Raw genomic sequence first — 18,878 nt, 5'->3', positions numbered from 1 at the left:
CCATTTTTCCTAATTTATTAGGTACCTTTTTTTAATATAATCCTTAATTAGATTGCTAGTAAAGGGAAATAAATCTACTATGTAAAGTAGTCTTAATTTGCTCATGTTTTATGACTGTCTACTGGAAATCATTCTGAGCAGTGGATGTTACCGTAACTGAATTCAGTGTCTACTTGATGAAGAAAACAAGAGCTTAGAGTTCTATAGGAGTAGACACTACGTTCCAATGTTTCTCTATAGCAGAAAAGATGTTGTCAGAAGCCAGGCAAGGTAGTATACCCCCTTAACCCCAGCATTCAGGAGGCAGAAGCAGGCACATTTCTGAGTTCAAAGACAGCCTGGTCTACACAGTGATGTGGTCAAATGGAACCCAGAAAATAGATACAATTTTCTTAGCAACTTCTAGACTAATGCCACATATACTATCTACCATCATCATCTATTCAGTTCCCATACTGCAAGATTTTTTTTTTTTAAGATTTATTTATTATATACACAGTGTTCTGTCTGCAGGCCAGAAGAGGACACCAGATCACATTAGAGATGGTTGGGAGCCACCAGGTGGTTGCTGGGAATTGAACTTGGGACCTTTGGAAGAGCAGTCAGGGCTCTTAACCTCTGAACCATCTCTCCAGCCCTTGTAGGATCTTAATAAAGTAGTCTGTCACTATCCATTATACTTTCTTCTATTTCTGCTAACCTTGAAAAATGTCCCCTTGGCTAGAGATCTAACGAATACTTCTATCTTCTCCTGGCTTAATTATCTAGTGTTTATCTCTTATTTATTTAGGTGTATGGTGTATTTATTGAGGCTCTACATTAACTTCATAAACTGCTTAATGGTTACTATAGGACATGTGAAGAGAATCTATTCCCTTTTTGAAAAGAGATGAGTCGTGTGTTATACAAAATTCTTCAAGACAGCGTAGGCTCTTCAGTGCTGTTTTATCCCAGGCTTATAATGTGTCAACTGCTCACACTGCAAATGTTCTCAGCTGTAAGAAGTATTTATCCACTGGCTAGTCTGACATCTGTGTCTAGCTTCTCAGAGAATCTACACCTGTAATAATTTTCTCGGACTCCAGATTGGGAGCTTGTCTTTAAACTGTATATACCACTCCTCTCCCTCTGGCTAAAATAAACAAGTCTAAGTTTCCAGCCCAACCCCACCCTTATAATAGAATTTCTGGTCACTACTCCCATAACCGTTCTAGCAATTCCAAGAGGACAATTCTTCCAACACACAAGGCACTAGCTTGTTTAAACTCCTCTGATCCCTTGGTTTCTACCACAGTCATATCCACAGCCATGCTGAGAATCCTCCAAGGCAGATTACTCAAAAACCCTTTATCTTTATCTTCCAACTCCAATCAGCAACACCATCTCATTCTCAACCCTAACAGCAGTCTAAGATGCCTCCCAAGAATGCATTCCTTCTACCAATTTAGCTGCCTTTACCCATTTTCACCAGTTCCCAACAAGTCAGCCTGGTTCAATCCAGCTCTAGTCTCTGTCTTTCTTGAGCATCTCCAACAGGCTTTAACCTAATGCCACCAAGAAAACTTACAACTGCCAAAACAACTAACGGCTTCCCAGTTGCTAAGTCCAAGTCAATCCTCACTTTATGCCAGTAAATAGTCTGCTTAATTGTTACACACACACACACACACACACACACACACACACACACACACACACACTTCTTTTAATAGACCAAAGCATCTTTATTTGCAGATTACTCTATATATGAGATTTTAAATTATTCACCAGTAAATTCTTGGATCTGATTACTTTCAGCAAAATGGCAGGGTATACAAAACTATAAACATCCCCACATCAGTAGTCTTCCTATATAACAATAACAAACACGGTAAGAAATAAATCTGAAAAACAATCCCATTCACAGTGCTACAAACACAGAAACAACAAACCATGAGAACAAACCTAAGGATGGTAAGGACCTCTACAATAAAAACTATAAAGCCCTGAAGAAAGTTGTCCAAGAAGGATGGACAGACTTCTCGTGGTTGTGGATTAGAAGAATGTTAGAGCAGCCTACAGACTCAATGCTGCCTGCATCAACATTCCAATGTCATTCTTTTTGCTTGTTGGTTGGTTGGTTAGCTGTGTAGCCCTGGCTGTCCTGGAACTCACTCTGCAGACCAGGGTGACCTCAAACTCAGGGATTTGCCTGTCTCAAGGCATGTGCCACCACGCCCAGCTGCCAGTGTCATTTCTTTACAGAAACAGAATGAATACAAAATTCATATAAAAGTATAAAAGTCCTAAGACCACCAAATTAATCACTGCTTTTTAAAAATGAATTTAAATAAGAGTGATGTGCAATAAAAAATAAATAAAAATGAATTTAAATTGGATTAGCTCTCTACAAACAAAGCATTCTGATGACTTGAATTTTTAAATTATTCATGACTCCCATTATCCTGAAGAATCATTTGAAATCCCCAAACTGATTTTCACATTGCAGTTGGGAGGTATTTTATTCATGTTACCTCATTTAACTTAGAGAATTACATAAATGTGAGTTTTAGGTATCGCCATTGTAACTTAGAAGTGAATGTGGAACTGCCAGGGAAGCTCTTCCAGCCACCACAAAGCAGAGCTGCAGGGGAGCCTGGATTTAGTGTAGCATGCTTTGTAACTCGGGGGTTTTAAAAATATGTATTGACTGATGGTGGTATGTACCTGTGCCTAAGTGTATCTATGTACACCACATGCATACAGAAGCCCACAGCTGTTGGAAGAGGGCATCAGATCCCCTGGAGCAGGACTTGGTGGGTGCTGGGGAGTGAACCAGGGCCCCCTGGAAGAGCAAGCAGTAACCACTTTTAATCACTGGTCCATCTCTCCAGCCCTGTAACACAGGTGTTTATTTGGTTGGTTTTTGTTTGTTTTTTTAAGCCAACTCTCAGGCTTTATTCTGGAAGTGGTGCCATCCTTAGTTATAAAGGAAAATGCATAAGGAATGACTCCTATAATGATTCAAAATGAAGTATTTTAAGACAGTCAGGAGGTGGGGAGTGGGTAGAGAAGAATAAAGGGAGGATGGTCAACCAGTATCTGAGACAGCACAGGGTTAGCTAGTGTGTGAGCGCACATTTCAGGATCTCAATGTGTTGCCCTCCTTCACTAGGAAAAGTTCACAGACTTTCTAGACTCATCTCATCCTCTCCTCACGGTTTCACTATTTCAAACCTTCCTTCTGTCTCTTACTTGTGTTCAGGACTCCTACTGGCAAATTCTCACCAGCACATCCACAACCAACCTCTGAAACCTTCCTCCTTGCAAACAGACATCTCAGAATTCTGGGAATGACATCCTTTCCATTGTTCAGGATGGATACAGAACATGTATATCCTCTCCATGTTCAGTATAACATGACCTTCCCTGAATTCTTCTACAATTCTGTACAATGTTTCTCAAAAACTTGAAATAATATATTAGTAAGTAATTTAGAGCTGGGAGTACTGGGCGCTAATAATCCCAGCAACTTGAGAGACTAAGGCAAGTGGACAGTATGTTCAAGCCCAGGCTGGGAACCACTGTGAGACACATCTCAAAAATCCAAAGTGAAAAGGCTAGGGAATTCAGCAGGAGGGAGTATGTATGAGGCCTATGAGCAACCACTGCAGCAGCGATCACAGCCACAACCCATCCTGCAGTTCACTGTTTTCCAACTTTCTCACAGACAATCAATTTAAAAATTGAGCTTGGTTTTGGTTTTGGGTTTGTTTGTTTCTTTGGGGGATTGTTTTGCTTGCTTGTTTGCTTGTTTCTGAGACACGGTCCTGGAACTCACTCTGTAGACCAGGCTGGCCTCAAACTCAGAGATCCGCCTGCCTCTGCCTCCCGAATGCTGTGATTAAAGGCGTGTGCCACCACTGCCCAGCCTAATTCTGTCTTTTTCTTTTTGTTCCACCTCGTTAAACCTGTCAAGTATATATTTTCACCTTTTGCTTTTCAAAGACCCAAGGCCTTCTTACTCATTTATCTCTGCTTTTCACTAACATCCCTTCTTGGGCAGTTTCGCCCAGAACTGCTAAGAACCAGTGAACAGAAGTATGAAGTCTGTCACTTGAAGGCAGCCAACCAAAGGATACCCAGAGGTGGTGGCACAGGAGAGATGCTCACATCAGAGCTCAGCCTGAGTCTCAGGTTAAGGCCCCATGACAATCCCCACTTGACATCCTACCTTCTGGGTACTTAGGCCAAGCTCCAGTGAGGCCCAGCTATACCCCCGTAGGACTGTATGAAGCAGTAAGGGCAGATGGCACATTTTTGTTGCTATCAAACTGTAATACACAGTTACTGCTTTCATTCTCACAGATGTGCAATCACTAAGATTCAACCTTTGATTGTTAAGAGATGAATTTAGCCAGGATGGTGGTGGCACACACCTTTAATCCCAGCACCCAGGAGGCAGAGGCAGGTGGATCTCTCTGAGTCTGAGGCCCACCAGTCTGCACAGTAAGTTCTAGGACAGCCAGAGCTATATAAGGAAGCCCTGTCTCAAAAGAAAAAGAAACAAAATAAAACAAAAGATTCATTTCTCCTTCTGGAGGCTAATGAGATGACTCAACAGTTAGGAGCATATACAGCTCTTGTAGAGGATCCAAGTTCAGTTCCCAGCACCACACTGGGCAGCTCACAACTGCCTATAAGTCCAGATCCAGGGGGTCTGATGCCCTCTTCTGACTTCCAAGGGCACTTGCAATCACATGTGCAAACCCACACATGGACACATTATTTTATTTTATTTTGGTTTTTTGGTTGGTTGGTGGGTGGGTGGATAGGTGGGTGGTTTTTTGTTTTTTGGGTTTTTTGTTTTGTTTTGTTTTTTTGGTTTTTTTTGGTCTGGTTTGGTTTGGTTTGGTCTGGTCTGGTCTGGTCTGGTCTGGTTTAGTTTGGTTTGGTTTGGTTTTTCTAAGACAGGGTCTCACTGTGTAGCCTTAGCTAGCCTGGCATTCATTGTGTAGATCAAGCTAGCCTTGAACTCATAAAGATCTGCCTGCCTCTGCCTCCTGAGTACTAAGATTAAAGGCATGTACCACCATGCCTGGCCTGAATACATAATTTTAAAAAAAAAGTAATATCTTTTAGAGAGGGAGCAGGGCAGGCTAGAGAGAGGGGTCAGCAGTTAAGAGCACTGGCTGCAACTCCAAGGACCCAGGTTCAATTCCCAACACCCACAATGTGGCTAACAATCACCTCTAACTCTTGTTCCAGAGGATCCAACATTCCTCTTCTGGCTTCCACAGGCACTGCACACATGTAGTGCACAGATAAACATGCCACAAAATATCCATACATACAATATAAAAATAAATATAATCTCAAAAAATATTTTTAAGAAATGAGTTTATTCACACTTAAAGTTACAAGAATTGGCTGAGCATCTATTATTAGTGAGGGCTCAATCCTAACGGTTTGTTTTGTTTTGTTTTTGGTGTTTCTTCCCCAACCCCTCAAACCCATCCATCCACACTGAACTGATGTCCACTTTCACAAGCCTGTTCTCAGTGTCTCAATAGAGAACACCGCTGTGTAAGCACCTATCCAGGATCTGTACCACCCTCCTTCATTTTTTGCAAGCTGGTTTCCCATTCTTTGCTCTCCTTCCCCATGACATAGGCCCTTGTAGCTTTGTGACACAATGAAGACCAGCTGTGGTTTTGGTTTTAGTTTTGGTTTTGGTTTGTTTTTTTCCAGCTATGGTTTTAAAAACTAAAAATAAAACAAAAGGCCTCCACCTCGATATTCACACCAGTCCAGCCTTGTCCTTTCTGCTGCCCACAGTCCCTACCAGGCTGAACCACAGCCTTCTTCAAAGAAGTCTGAATTGTACACATGTGGATCACGTTATTTGGTACCTAAAGTGCACAGGCTTTATACTGTTAGCAATCTGCTGATTGAAGACCAATCTTCCTCCTCTTCAGCTTAAATCTGTAAAATCTGACTCTTTCCAAACTAAGCCTATTTAAACCATTTTATAAACATATTCGAAGTCAAGTTTCGAACAGGACCAGTGAGATGGCTCAGCAGGTAAAGTTATTTGCTATTAAGCCTGACAACCTGACTTTGCTCTCCAGAACCCACATGGCAGAACCAAGAACCAACTCAGGCAAATCATCCTCTCACCTCTACATGTTTACAGTGGTATTGAGCTCACACACACAAATTAATGTATGGATGCACAGATGTAAAAAAGAAAGACACTTTCCAATGGGTACCTACAGGCTTGTTTCTTAGGAATAAATAAAATGTGTTTATGGACTCAATGACCCAAGAGTGAAGGTACTCCTGCAGAATAAACCACAGAGGCTGGAAGCTGTATGTTACATGCTATCACAAGTGTGTGTTGGTAATTAAATGCAGGTGGAGGCAGGTGGTAGAGCCAGTGACGGCATAAACACTGGCAACAATTAAGGGACAAGTGGTGATAGGGAAATCCCAGAAAGTACGTTAAGGACCAAACAGTAGCCAAGGGACAAGGAGGTGCTAAAGATTGCTAAGGCAACTACCAGGGACTCACTCACACAAACAAGTAGCCCACTTACCCCCTGAATGACTCCGAAGGATGGAGACACACCGCCATTGCTCCACATTGGCAAGCTTACCACTGGAGCCAAACACAGTGCTGGGCCCAATGTACCTGTGTGAAAGAGGCATGAGACATGCACTCATGGAGTATTCCAGGTGCTGCTCAGGGATGTTCTCTGTAGCACAGTTTATCATAGCAAACAGAAAAAGCAAAACCAGATAGTAGCTAAAAGCACCAGGCTGTTAAACAAAAGGTGTAGCACAGGTGGTAACAAGGTCAATCATGCACTTGTAAAAATGCTACTCAGCCATTGCAAATCTTGAACAGGAAATTTTTCAAGACAGACTAAGTGAAAGAAACATACCAGAGGACATCATCTACAATATGACACCATTACACAGAGTAAAAAATATATGTAACATACAGTCTACACATGGACTAGAGCAAAGGAATATATACTAGAAAAAGAACAAAATCTTAACCATGGCTTTCTTTAGGTGGTGGGCCTATGAGAGATTTCTATCTTTTACATTTCAAAATTGTATACTAAATGTTATTTATGTTGGCTATTTAAGATAGGGTATCACAAGTAAGTAAATAAATAACTCCCCAGGCATGGTGATGCATACCAGTAATCTCAGCATTCAGGAGGTAGAGATAGTAGGGTCAGAAATTCAAGGTCATCCAAGGGCCTAGGCTATATGAGCCCGTCCTTAAAAAAAATTAGTAATAACAATAATAATCCCAGCACTCAGGAGGCAAAGGCAGGCAGATCTCTGAGTTCAAGGCCAGCCTGGTCTACAGAGGAAGTTCCAGGACAGCCAGGAATACACAGAGAAACCCTGTCTCAAAAGAAAAAGAAAAAAAAAAGGAGTATCAACTATATTTTTATTTGAAGACAAGGTGTCTCACTCACTGTGTTACCCAGAATAAATTCCTGGGTTCATGCCAGTCCCTCCTGAGTAGCTAGGTCCACAGGCAGAAGCCACTATGCCTAACTCAAAAACAGAACAATTTTTTTAAGTCACTTTATAATGTATTAACGCTCTGACCTAAAAGTAAGAAAGAAAGATCACAAGAGTCACAGTACTAACTCTTGTTGAAGTATGAAAGCGGGAGCCCATGTCCATAGCCTCTACAAACACCCTTTGCTCTAAAGCTGCACTTACCCAGTCAGCTCATGAGGTAGTCAAGTGGGCACGAGAAGACAGCATGACTCTGCTCTCAAAGCCACAGCCATGGTACCTCTGGCTGAACAATGGTGCCAGGTCTAGGGCACAGCCTGAGTGGCCCAGAGTCACATGGAAAGCTTATTGTGGAACACAGTACCAGGACCCACTCTGCTCACGGATAAAGAAAAAATTTCCTCAGATGATCCTTGGTTCATTTTGGGTGCAGAGCAGGAGGTGCCGCAAGAGATGACTACCACAAAATGAGGCAAAGAAAGTGGGCTCTGGATTCCCAGCCTCGATTCCATCTAATTTTAGCCATGTTTGTAAGTGAAGGTTCCATGTGAAATTTTATTTGAATAACAAAACAAAGGAAGCCACTATGCCAACAGCTTTGTAAGGATTAACCCTTCCTTCTCAGCTAAATCTACCAGAAGGCAGCTGACCAGCAGGAAGAATGGAAGCCTCCGACTCACTCATCAGGCTTCATCAGCGGTCAGGCTTCATTCTGACCTATGGGAACTCCTTGCTACTTAGAATGTTGGGACTTCTATGTCAGGATGGGAAAGGTGACTTTGATAAAGACCAGCAAAGAAGCTTCTAAAAATTAAATGTGAAAAAGGAAAATGATGCTTACGTAGCCCGCTTCCACACCATAATCAGTTTGTCATCTCCCCCAGAAGCTAAATACATCCCACTGTTTGACCACCGCACACAGTTCACACATGCTGGGAAGAAAAAAAAATAAGGTGATGAAAATCCAATAGGCATGCCCATTTGCATTATACAGAGTCTGTAAGAAGTAAAAGGTTTATAAGACTACCTAACCTATTTATGACATCTACTATGCAAGAGTCCCAGAGAAACAATTCAGTTAACATTAATCTTGTGTTATAACAAATGACCAGAATAGTCTGGAGGGGAAATATGTATAATCTGAGAATTGTGCTCAATGAAACAGACAGCAGGAGGCTTATTTCTATGAACAGCAATAAACTTCATTATTTCCAAAGGGCTGTCTATTGATGACAATAGGGATTTCAATAGGGATTATTCTCAAAATGAAACATGTAATAGGAAGGCCAAGATGCCTTTTCCAAAACTTTCCAAGAAGCTGCTGGGTAGAACATATAGCTCTGAATAACCTCAATTATCCAGTGCCAGACCTTTTAAATTTGTATTTTCCAAACTTCTCAGCACAGGAGACTGACTGACTCACTCTGTGTATAGTTAAACAAGTCCAGCAGAAGGCCCCCAGGCTTCTGCTAGGTTAGAGCCTCCAGGAGTACACACAGCCCAATCTTCAGGAGATATGAAATGTAATGGACCCTAATAAAGTTGAAGCCAATGCATAGCCTGTGAGCAACTTATGTTCTGGACCCAGTGACTCTCAGGCTTGTTGGGAGGGTAAGAACACACAAAGCAGAGGAAGGAACTAATATCCAAACACTAGTAACTGTCAGTTATACTAGTGTATACTAGGCACTGCATACAACAGGGAAGGAAACCGTGACATTGTTCCAGTCTAAAGGGTCCTGGCAGAGACTCTTACTGACACAGCACCAATCTGAGACATCTGGTGAGCTGTCTCGTGTCCCTTCCCCAGAACACTGCTGTGTCCAGGTCACTGGCCCCAAAGCCCCATGGAATCAGGCAGTAACGACTCATGAGCAGGAAATCACCAGAGGTACCTGCAGACTGTCCAAAGATGGTTCTGTGGGCGGGCCGAGTCTTCTGCCGAATAACTCACCCAGGTGTGCAGCCAACATCTGTGCCTTCAGACAGCAGGCCGGGGGAGTTAACGCCGCACGGGGCCTTATCTTTCTAATTACAAACACATGTGCTAACCTTGGGCACTCTGCCAACACGCAAAGCCTGCAAAGGGCCACTCTGTAATACCTAAGTGATTGTCCATCTGGCAAAGCATCTTGGGAATACTTTCATCCTTCTCGTCATCCTCCTGGAGGACTGGAGACATATTCCAGATCACAACCTTCCCAGAATCCTGCCCTGGAATGAAGGAGCAAAAAAAGCTCAATATGCAAGGAGTGGAAATTTGATATTGATAACACGAACTATAGAAAATGCTCATTTAGTTTCTATAAATCATACTTGACTAGATCTAAGCAGACTTATCTTGAATTAATGTAAATGACACAAAAGGTGAGGAAAAAAAAAACAAGGACCTACAGGGATCCAAAAGACAGGGGATTTAATAGTAGCTGAGGCCAGCCTGAAAAGTTCTGACTGAACTACACATTAGGAGGGACAGAGCCCCTGTCTGGCCTCTGAGGTTCTCATTCCTATCCAGAACACACAGACTCCTCATCTACAAAACAAAGAGGAAGAAACATCACTATCCAGGCCCCTTTCAGGTCTGTGCATGGGCACTGAGGAAAAGGAGAAAAGTGCAGTCCCTACCAGGGTCTCCCTCCCCTTCAAGGTGCTGCCTGGATCCGGTGGCTGTTTCCAGAACTGACTGGACGCTTTGAGACCCAAATTTGAAATGTGCCCTGAACACAGGAAAAAGGGCTCATTACCTTCTTATCTGCCCTTTGCAGTCACCTATAGATGGAGATCAACCAAAAGAGGGAGTTTAGGAGGGTCATAAGTTGATGCCAGCTATGCTGAAAAAACTATCTATACATTTTACTAATTAATTTTTTTTTTTTTTGTTTTCCATCTCTATAACACAAGTCATGAAAGGAAAAAAAAAAGCAATGAATGCCTGGAATGGATGTTCCAAAGTGATTACAAAATGTTTGAAACCTCCTCTTGGCCAGTATATAAAAATATTGCCTAAATATTTCTCCTAGACCTGAGAAAAAAGCCTCCTCAACCATAACCTCCTTGCACATGTCTCTGGGCAAAATGGCCTACTATGAACCCACCTTGTAGCACCTGGAGGTGCAAGATGGGGGTTCCTGAGCAAATGCCACTTCTTAATAAATAAAAGCTTGGTTTCCTGGCATAAAAATGGTATTTGTTGTCTTTCTAAACAGAACCATGCTACCTCAATATTACAACAGGTGCTGAATAAGCAAGCTGATAATACTATGGATGATATTTTTAAATGCTTCTGGGCATTCTTTCTTTCTCAGTAACACAGTCAAATTACTTTGTCCAGAAAATAGGCACAGTTTAGCCATCCACTCCTCTTTTCAACTAAATAGAATACTGACAGAACCCTTGCCTCTGTAGCTGATCTTTGTCTAGGGGCCTCTTGCCAATTTATATCTAACAACTCTGGGTGTAGGGACAAAAATTCATTCTAACTTTAACTTAATTTAAAAAAAATAGTAATTAGAATGATAAGCCAGCTTCACAATATTTATAAGATCATCTCACAGACCCCAAAAAGTGTTCATCTTCAAGTAGTACTTCACTTTGTACTCTAGACTGGCCTACAATTCATATCTTACAGACTTCCAAGTGCTGAGATCACAGGCCTGTGCCACCATATCCAGCTCAGAAAAGTTTATTATGAGTTAAACCTGTTCAAATTGTGCATTTTAAACAAAGTCACAGCCAAATTGCAAGGGAAGCTGTCTCTTTACAGCTAACCATGGATCCCCAGGAGAAGCAGAGCATGATATGGATGTGATGTTCACTCTAGAAACATACCTTGTCCTCCAGTTGCAAACTTGGTCCCATCAGGGTGAATATCAACTGAAAATATTGGCTTGCCTGAAACAAAGAAAAACACATCTAACTTGGCTTTTATTCACTGGAAAATGACAAAAAATTCTCATTTTTAAAATATTGATTACTCAAATAACATCTCTAATTTTTACACCTAAGGACAAAACAACAGGCTACAGATAAAACTATGATTAAGAATGGAGAGATCTAACAGCTTCAGTTAGTCAAAACTGCTAGCGACTCGATAAGCAACACTAGACAGCTGAAAACCCAATGGAGAATCAGGACGTCATCACTGAGGGACCTGAATATATAAAGGCTATGAACTGTCTGCAATTAGAGCTCAAGTCACAAGTTCCTGTGACGTGAGGACATCTCACTATCATGTGGGTCTCTACTTGACTGACAGCTTGGAAAGAAGGGCACTCTCCACCCTTCTGACTGGCTGGCTGTCATGAGCGGGCCCAAATGGCTCATCAAAGCCTAGGGCTCTCCCTTCCCTTCTGGTTCCTCAAGGTGGTCCTCTAAGTCTGTACTACACACATGGTGTGGAGCAATTCCCTAAGACAAAGCACTCAATCTCGGAAGGAAGCTCTTACGACTCAGAATGTTCTGAAGGGAGATTAACATTCTATACTGGAGTGAAGCTTCTTAAAACTTAGAAAGTACATAATAAAAACTTCAGGAAACTCCTGAAACTAACAGACATAGTCTCCCTCCCTCCCCAAGTTTATATAAGCCAGTAAAGCCTACTGAGAGACTTTCAGACTAGCCAAGCTGCCTAGAAAAGGCTCAGACCAACTGAGGGTGCTGGAAGAGAAACTCTCCCCATGTCAAGCTGTCTGCAGGCTGTGTAGTGCACTCCAGGTTTCCAGCTTTCATAAGCTGTCACCCATGCTGGGTGGGCTTTTGGAGATGCAGCTGTCTTTGAGTCTTCCGTAATCTTGTATGCAACCCCTCATCCATACTCCTGTAAGTAAACCCTCCCCCCCCAAAAAAAAAAACACCTCACTGGTTCACTAATTTGGACTTTGATGATATCCTGACTTTATATGGCCATTGGTTCCCCATATGGGATAAGTAGACATTTGCTCACATCCCTCCAAAGAGTAGTGTCATACAACAACACAGCACTTCTCTCTGGACCTCTGTTAAAGTGGATGTTCAGTTCCTGAGGGTAAAGGGTTAAAGGAGGCTCTCAGAAACCACAAAGGGTCCCTCTGGACTCAAGCCTGGCTGAGGAATTTATGGCTTGCAGGGTAGACCAAGTCAGGCAAAGAAACCAAAACCTCATAGTCTGTGAAAGGCAATCTAAGGGCTTTGTACCAAGTGGGTATTTGTCCATCCCCCTGGTCTGCTTCCAAGGCCAAAAGTACAAAAGCTTCATGAGACTGAGTAGTTGCTACTGGGTTGATACTACATCTATGAGTGGCAGATTAGAAATGTGACAGTCGGGGGCTGGAGAGATGGCTCAGTGGTTAAGTGCACTGGTGTTCTTCCAGGGGACCCGGGTTCAATTCCCAGCACCCACATGACAGCTCACAACTGTCTATAACTTCAAGATCTGACATCTCACACAAATATTCATGCAGGCAAAACATCAATGCACATAAACTAATTAAATTATTTTTAATTAAAATTTTAAAAAAAAAGAAATGTGACAGTCAACTGAGCATCAGCAACTACTGTTATAGACGAGGGATGAAAAGTCATTAGCCCTGTCAGAGACTTCATGCCAGTGTGGAAAATACAATGTGGTACCCAAAGGCAAAAACCAATACAGGTCCTTGGTGATGCCTCTTGGCATCATCTTCCAGAGTCTTATCTGTATGATCAAATCAAGCATGAACTCCCACAACACAGAGAAATACACTTTCATTCTTACTGGTCACTAAATGGTAGTGGGAGAAACAGCTACACAAGGCCACTACAGAGCAGGTGTGTCAAACACAAATGGAAACCTTTGGAAATCACACTACATGTTCGTTCCATGGTCTCTAATGCTGAATTCCAAATTAACAAAAGCTAACACAATAGACCCCCATCATCATACTGGCAGCCCTTGCCTGGCCCCCAAGTTCCCTCAGTGATCTCCAGGCTAATTGAGAGCCAGAACTCTACCAAAATTGGACAAGTCTAAAAAGCAACTGCTTGGTGCCTTTCTGGAGCCATGCAGGTACAGGTGTGCAGGTGCATAAGTGCGCGCGCGCGCAAACACACACACACACACACACACACACACACACACACACACACACACAATGTTAAAAAACTAGCCTGTACACTGGATACACAGCATATTCGGCCCTCATTGTCTCAGACACCGGCTATCCTTTTATTCCTGGGCTTCATGTTGTAAGCCCCCACACAGCTCACATTCTAGACCGCTCTGAAGGAACAGACCTGGCAGTGGGTGCACTTAGAGGTGGGAGGTGAGAGGACTTGCAAGTCAGTCTTCCCCCAGATTCCAGACACAGCAGCTCTTAATTAGTTTTGTCTTACTCTTCAAGCAAAGAACCCATGGACTGGCAAGATGGCTCAGGTAAAAGTGTGTTCCACCAAGCCTAACAACCTGAGTTCAATTCAATCCCTAGAACTCACACAATGGGAGAACCAACTCGGAAAGTTGTCCTCTGACCTCGACACACATTGTGGTACGAGAGCATACAAACATAGATACATTCATACACACAATCATACATACATATACACACAAATGTACACACTCATTTCTTAAAAAATTAAGAAAAAGAAAAGGATGAAAAAACTACACAGTGTCACAAAGGAAGAAGGTACATCCTGCAAGTAAGGTGAGGAAGAGCAGAAAGGCTCCACCTGGGGCCACATTGGCATGCCCATGCTCTTCTGTGACACCACACTTACCCAAAGGCTAAAGGATAGGAGAGAAGGGACTCCAAGGCAGGGGCTTTCTTGCCTCTCCATTCTAAAAAGAGTCCCCCAAGGCTTGAGAAACCAGAAAGGCCATCTGGAGCTGTGGGCCTAGCCTCAAGTCATGCAGGTACTTTTTTCCAATGGCTGTGATACTCAGCATTAAGACAAAGAAGCAAGTCCTGCCAGATACTAAGGTACAGTAGCAAATTAGCACCAAAAGGTCCTGTGGCATTCAGGACAGATGACTTCTCCAAGCATGATAAGGACAGCAACAGCCACCTCTACCGGAAGATTTCTAAGGATGAAGAGCCAGGCCCATGCTGGACACACCTGGTGAATGATGCCTCTCCAAGGCTAGAATCAACCCTCACCAGCAGAACATGCTTTTGCACATCTGATCTGGCCCTAAAACTCGGGGGGAGGGGGGAGAAGGGGGGCTCAAACCAGGTATTTTCTAAATTTTATACCACTTCCTGGGATAAATATTCTAACATTCTCATTTTACACTACAAAGAAACTATTTTCCCAGAGCCATACAGCATCCAGCTCTAAAGCCTGAGGTTTTGAATATTGTTATATGGTACCTCGCTAAGCAAAAGAATCTCCCACTGCTGTGAACAGGAAGCAAAGAAGGGTGGGAGAGTGGGCCAGAGCATGAATGTGTTTCATGACTCAATGTGAGCCTTAGACCTGCTATGCTGGACACACCACTTCAGCCCTCGCACTACTGCAGCAGGCCCCAAGAAAACACAACTCCCTGGGACACTTGCTCCTGTGTGCTTCTTTCGCCTCGAGTTGGGACTAATCCCGTGCTAAGCTGAACCTTAGATCTCTAGTATCTCAGCTTTTGTTGTCAGAAAAATCTGGTTCCCAGTTCAACTACCATGCTTTGAAGAGGCCTCAGTTGTCCAAAGAGAGCGGACTGATGAGTACACACAATAGTGAGAATCAAGGCCCTGAGTACAGACAGTTAAGGCGATCTAGACACAAGCTGCTAAAGCCACCCCAGCAGACTCAGTAAATCTGAGGTAATGTCAACTTGATGAGCCTTGTCAACTTGTGGAATCCTAAGCAAGTCATAAAAAAATGGCTGTTCTAAGTCAATAAGGCTAGAGGGTAGTAGTATATCACACAGGGATAACCCAAAATACCAGTTCATCTACCTTTTGGCTTCAGACAACTTAAGAAAAGCATCTGTCATTTTAACTTTAAAAAAGAAAAAAGGCTCTATGTCTTGTGACAGGCATTAGGAAAGAATGGCTTTCTGTCCTGTAAGTCTGTGAAACGTCATATTACAAATTGACCTTCTTAGGAATTTGTCAGAACACTTACTTGCATGCTACAAACCATTCTTGTTACCCAAGAAGTCGACTGCACAGATACCAGTTATAGCCTATGTCTTTAGAACACATACATTTAATGTGTTCTAAATAGACACTTTCTCGCCCAATCCACATTTATAAATATATACAGTGTGCCTAATATAAACACACATAGTATGATAATCTTTATGTATACGAAGCTCTCAAAATTAAAGATAATCATACAAATCTAAGTGGAAAGATGTACAGTGACAGACAGTTATATAGTTTAAAAAAAAAAAAAAACTACTTAATTTAGTCTGGAGCTTCCTTTAAGAAGTAACAATTAAGTCCTAATAGTCGAGGACAAGTCAGTCAGAAGGGTGGGATCAGCCAGAAGATACACGGCATTGAATCAAGAAGCAGCCTGGCCGAGCGGTGGTGGCACACGCCTTTAATTCCAGCACTCGGGAGGCAGAGCCAGGCAGATCTCTGTGAGTTTGAAGCCAGCCTGATCTACAAAACGAGATCCAGGACAGGCACCAAAACAACACAGAGAAACCCTGTCTCGAAGTAAAAAAAACAAAAAAAAAAAAAAGCAGCAGCCTGATAGACTGCCCCAAAGTTCATGAGGTAAGCATAGTCAGATGAGGCCCCATCCAGGAGCTTAGGCCTTATTCAAATAGTACATTTTAATGGAGCAATGCCAAGGTCACATTCACATTCTGACTCAACAAATGCTGTGTGGAAAAACAGGGGGGTCTCAAGGCTCCAGAGGAAGGTGGAAATAAAGGAACAGGTTTAGATTTTAATGTTGGCCCTCTCTGGCCTGACTCCTTCAGTCCTGCCTCCTATCTGTTATACAACTTTGATTAATTGTTTAATTTTCCCAAATACCAAGTTTCCTAATCTGTAGAAGTGGTGAGGACATGCTCAGCTTACAAACACCTGCTCTTTGTGGATAAATCAGGATACCGTATCCTAATACTTCTAAGATGCATCTACATCATAACTGAACATTTCTCAGACCAGGATACATTTAGTGAAAGGTATGCCTGGTTTCCTGACATCACTTTTTCTCCCTTAGTGATACTTGATGCATCGCAGGTTAGATGAAGTATAGAGGTGGACCTGCACAGCACTGCCAATGAAGGGCTGGCTCCCAACTCCACATAGCCTAGGCCTCTCAGTCCCAGAAAAGCAGTCACTACATCTTGTCAATGGGAAGGACCTTAATGAAGGGCTCTTGAGCCAAGGGAAAGAATCTTACCAGCTTGGCTGGCTCAAGAACTTTTCCTTTGGCACAGCAAGATAATGACAAATTTCCAACTACCTCCAACTTCAGGCCTTTCTTTGCATAGAGACAGAGACAAAGGATAAATCAGCATAAACCCTGAACTCTAGCAAGTTCAATGTTGGGCAGTGTGGTGGCTTGAACGAAATTGGCCCCATAAGCTCATAAGGAGTAGCGCTATGAGGAGGTGTGGCTTTGTGAAGTAGGTGTGGCCTTGTTGGAGAATGTCACTGTGGCTGATGGGCTTTGAAGTCTAATATATGCTCAAGCCACACTCAGTGTCTCCGTTCACTTCCTGTTGCCTACAGATCAAGACATACAATTCTTAGCTCCATCTCCAGCACCATGTCTGCCTGCAGGCCACCATGTGGCACCATGATGATAATGGACAAAACCTCTGAAAATGAAAGCCACCCCAATTAAATATTTTTCCTTTATAAGAGTTGCCGAGGCCAAGTGGTGGTGGCCCACACCTTTAATCCCAGCACTTGGGAGACAGAAGCAGGAGGCTATCCATGAATTCAAGGCCAGCCTGGTTTATAGAGTGAGTTCCAGGACAGTCAGGACTGCTTAACAGAGAAACACTATCTCGAAATTCCAAAAAAAGAAATCCTTAGAATTAAGAATTCTTAGAAATGGCTTTTCGCCTAGCAGAAAACACTATCAGAGTTTTGATAAGAAATTATACTAAACTTGTTTTGAGTTTTTTGTTGTTGTTGTTTAGTTGGTTGGTTTTGGTTTTTTTGGCAAGGTCTCACTATGTAGCTCTGGCTAGCCTGAAACTATATTGACCAGTCTGACCTTGAACTCATAGAATGATGCTTCTGCATCCTGAATGCTAGAATTACAGGTGTGCACCACCACTCCTGGCTTACCTTCACTTAATTCTAAATTTATCAGTATTTATTGAGACACACTCTACTGGGTACTTCCTGGGGCGGAATGCAATGAGTGAAGGCCTTAAATTACCCAATCTCCAGTTCCTAGGACATTCACAGCATGTTTCAAGCTAATGTTCCTAGTGAGCTGTTAAGAGTATAAAAGCCCAGAGAGAGGGGTATGATGACATGAACCTGTAGTCCTGACAAGGAGACCATTTAATGGGGAGAGGGCTGTATGTTCTAAAGGTAGACTCCTCGAAACTCAGGAAGTAAAAAACTTACAGGTTTCAGCAAGTACCTGAAACACAAGATTCTCTCAGACCACTGAGCTATGTACAAGTCCAGCAGTGAGTTAACTCCTGGGCTCCAGTTTCCAAGAGCTGTCACTCTCACTAGCACAGGCTTTTGGAAATTCAGCTGCCTTTCAGTCATTCCTCTCCTGGAAGTAACCCTTCGTTTATGTCCCTTTAAATAGCACCAATAAACTCACTACTTCACCAAGCTGGACTTTGATGGTATCTCCACGTTGGTCTGTTGTTGATACCTTAGCTGAGTTGAGCAGAAATTTGCTCACATCCATCTCTCCATAGTGCCACAGAGCACACATGGTAGAAGAGAACTGAACCTTCTAAGTTGTCCTCTGACCTGCAGTGCACCCTGTGGTAAACATGTGTACACACCCTACATTGAAAATTAGTGTATATACTACATCAAGGGATACTACCAACAGAATGAAAATGCATGAGAAAGCTTTCGCAAATGACATCTGATAAGAGACTGATAACAAAAAAAAAAAAAAAAATGGACACAGGAAGACTAGAAAGGTAGCTCAGCAGTGAAAAGCACTGACTGCTCTTCCAGAGGCCCCAGGTTCAATTCCCAGCAACCACATGGCAGCTCACAACTGTCTGTAAGTTTTAGGTGATCTGACACTTTCTGGTTTTTGTGGGCAGCAGGCATACATGTGGTACACAGACATACATGCAGGCAAAACACCTATACACATAAAAATAAAAATTAAAATATTTAAAGCAAAAAATGGACAGATGGTTCGGTGGCTAAGGGCACATGCTGTTCTTTGAGAGGACCTGAATTCAGTTCCCACCACCCGTCAGGCAACTCACAACCATCTATGAC

At 42.6% G+C, this 18,878-nt stretch overlaps 1 protein-coding gene across 4 annotated transcripts in view; it reads right to left on the bottom strand.

The window, feature by feature from the left end:
- Hira (histone cell cycle regulator) overlaps nucleotides 1-18,878 on the bottom strand; it is an 85,187-nt gene that overhangs the window by 56,943 nt on the left and 9,366 nt on the right. The window contains exons 2-6 of one of the 4 annotated variants that reach the window (XM_042259043.2): nucleotides 11,356-11,418; nucleotides 10,153-10,296; nucleotides 9,631-9,741; nucleotides 8,369-8,459; nucleotides 6,579-6,673 (exon numbers count right to left, since the gene is read on the bottom strand). In XM_042259043.2, coding sequence (XP_042114977.1) covers nucleotides 6,579-6,673; nucleotides 8,369-8,459; nucleotides 9,631-9,709 — 265 coding nt within the window. In that variant the 5' untranslated portion in view covers nucleotides 9,710-9,741; nucleotides 10,153-10,296; nucleotides 11,356-11,418. Of the gene's footprint in view, nucleotides 1-6,578; nucleotides 6,674-8,368; nucleotides 8,460-9,422; nucleotides 9,559-9,630; nucleotides 9,742-10,152; nucleotides 10,297-11,355; nucleotides 11,419-18,878 lie in introns of those variants that run through there. The other 3 variants (XM_015987946.3, XM_006994451.4, XM_015987948.3) reach the window with 3 other exon arrangements.

This window comes from Peromyscus maniculatus, chromosome 12, assembly GCF_049852395.1.
Source record: "Peromyscus maniculatus bairdii isolate BWxNUB_F1_BW_parent chromosome 12, HU_Pman_BW_mat_3.1, whole genome shotgun sequence".
Lineage (NCBI taxonomy): Eukaryota > Metazoa > Chordata > Mammalia > Rodentia > Cricetidae > Peromyscus > Peromyscus maniculatus.
This window is presented reverse-complemented; position numbering and strand designations above follow the sequence as displayed.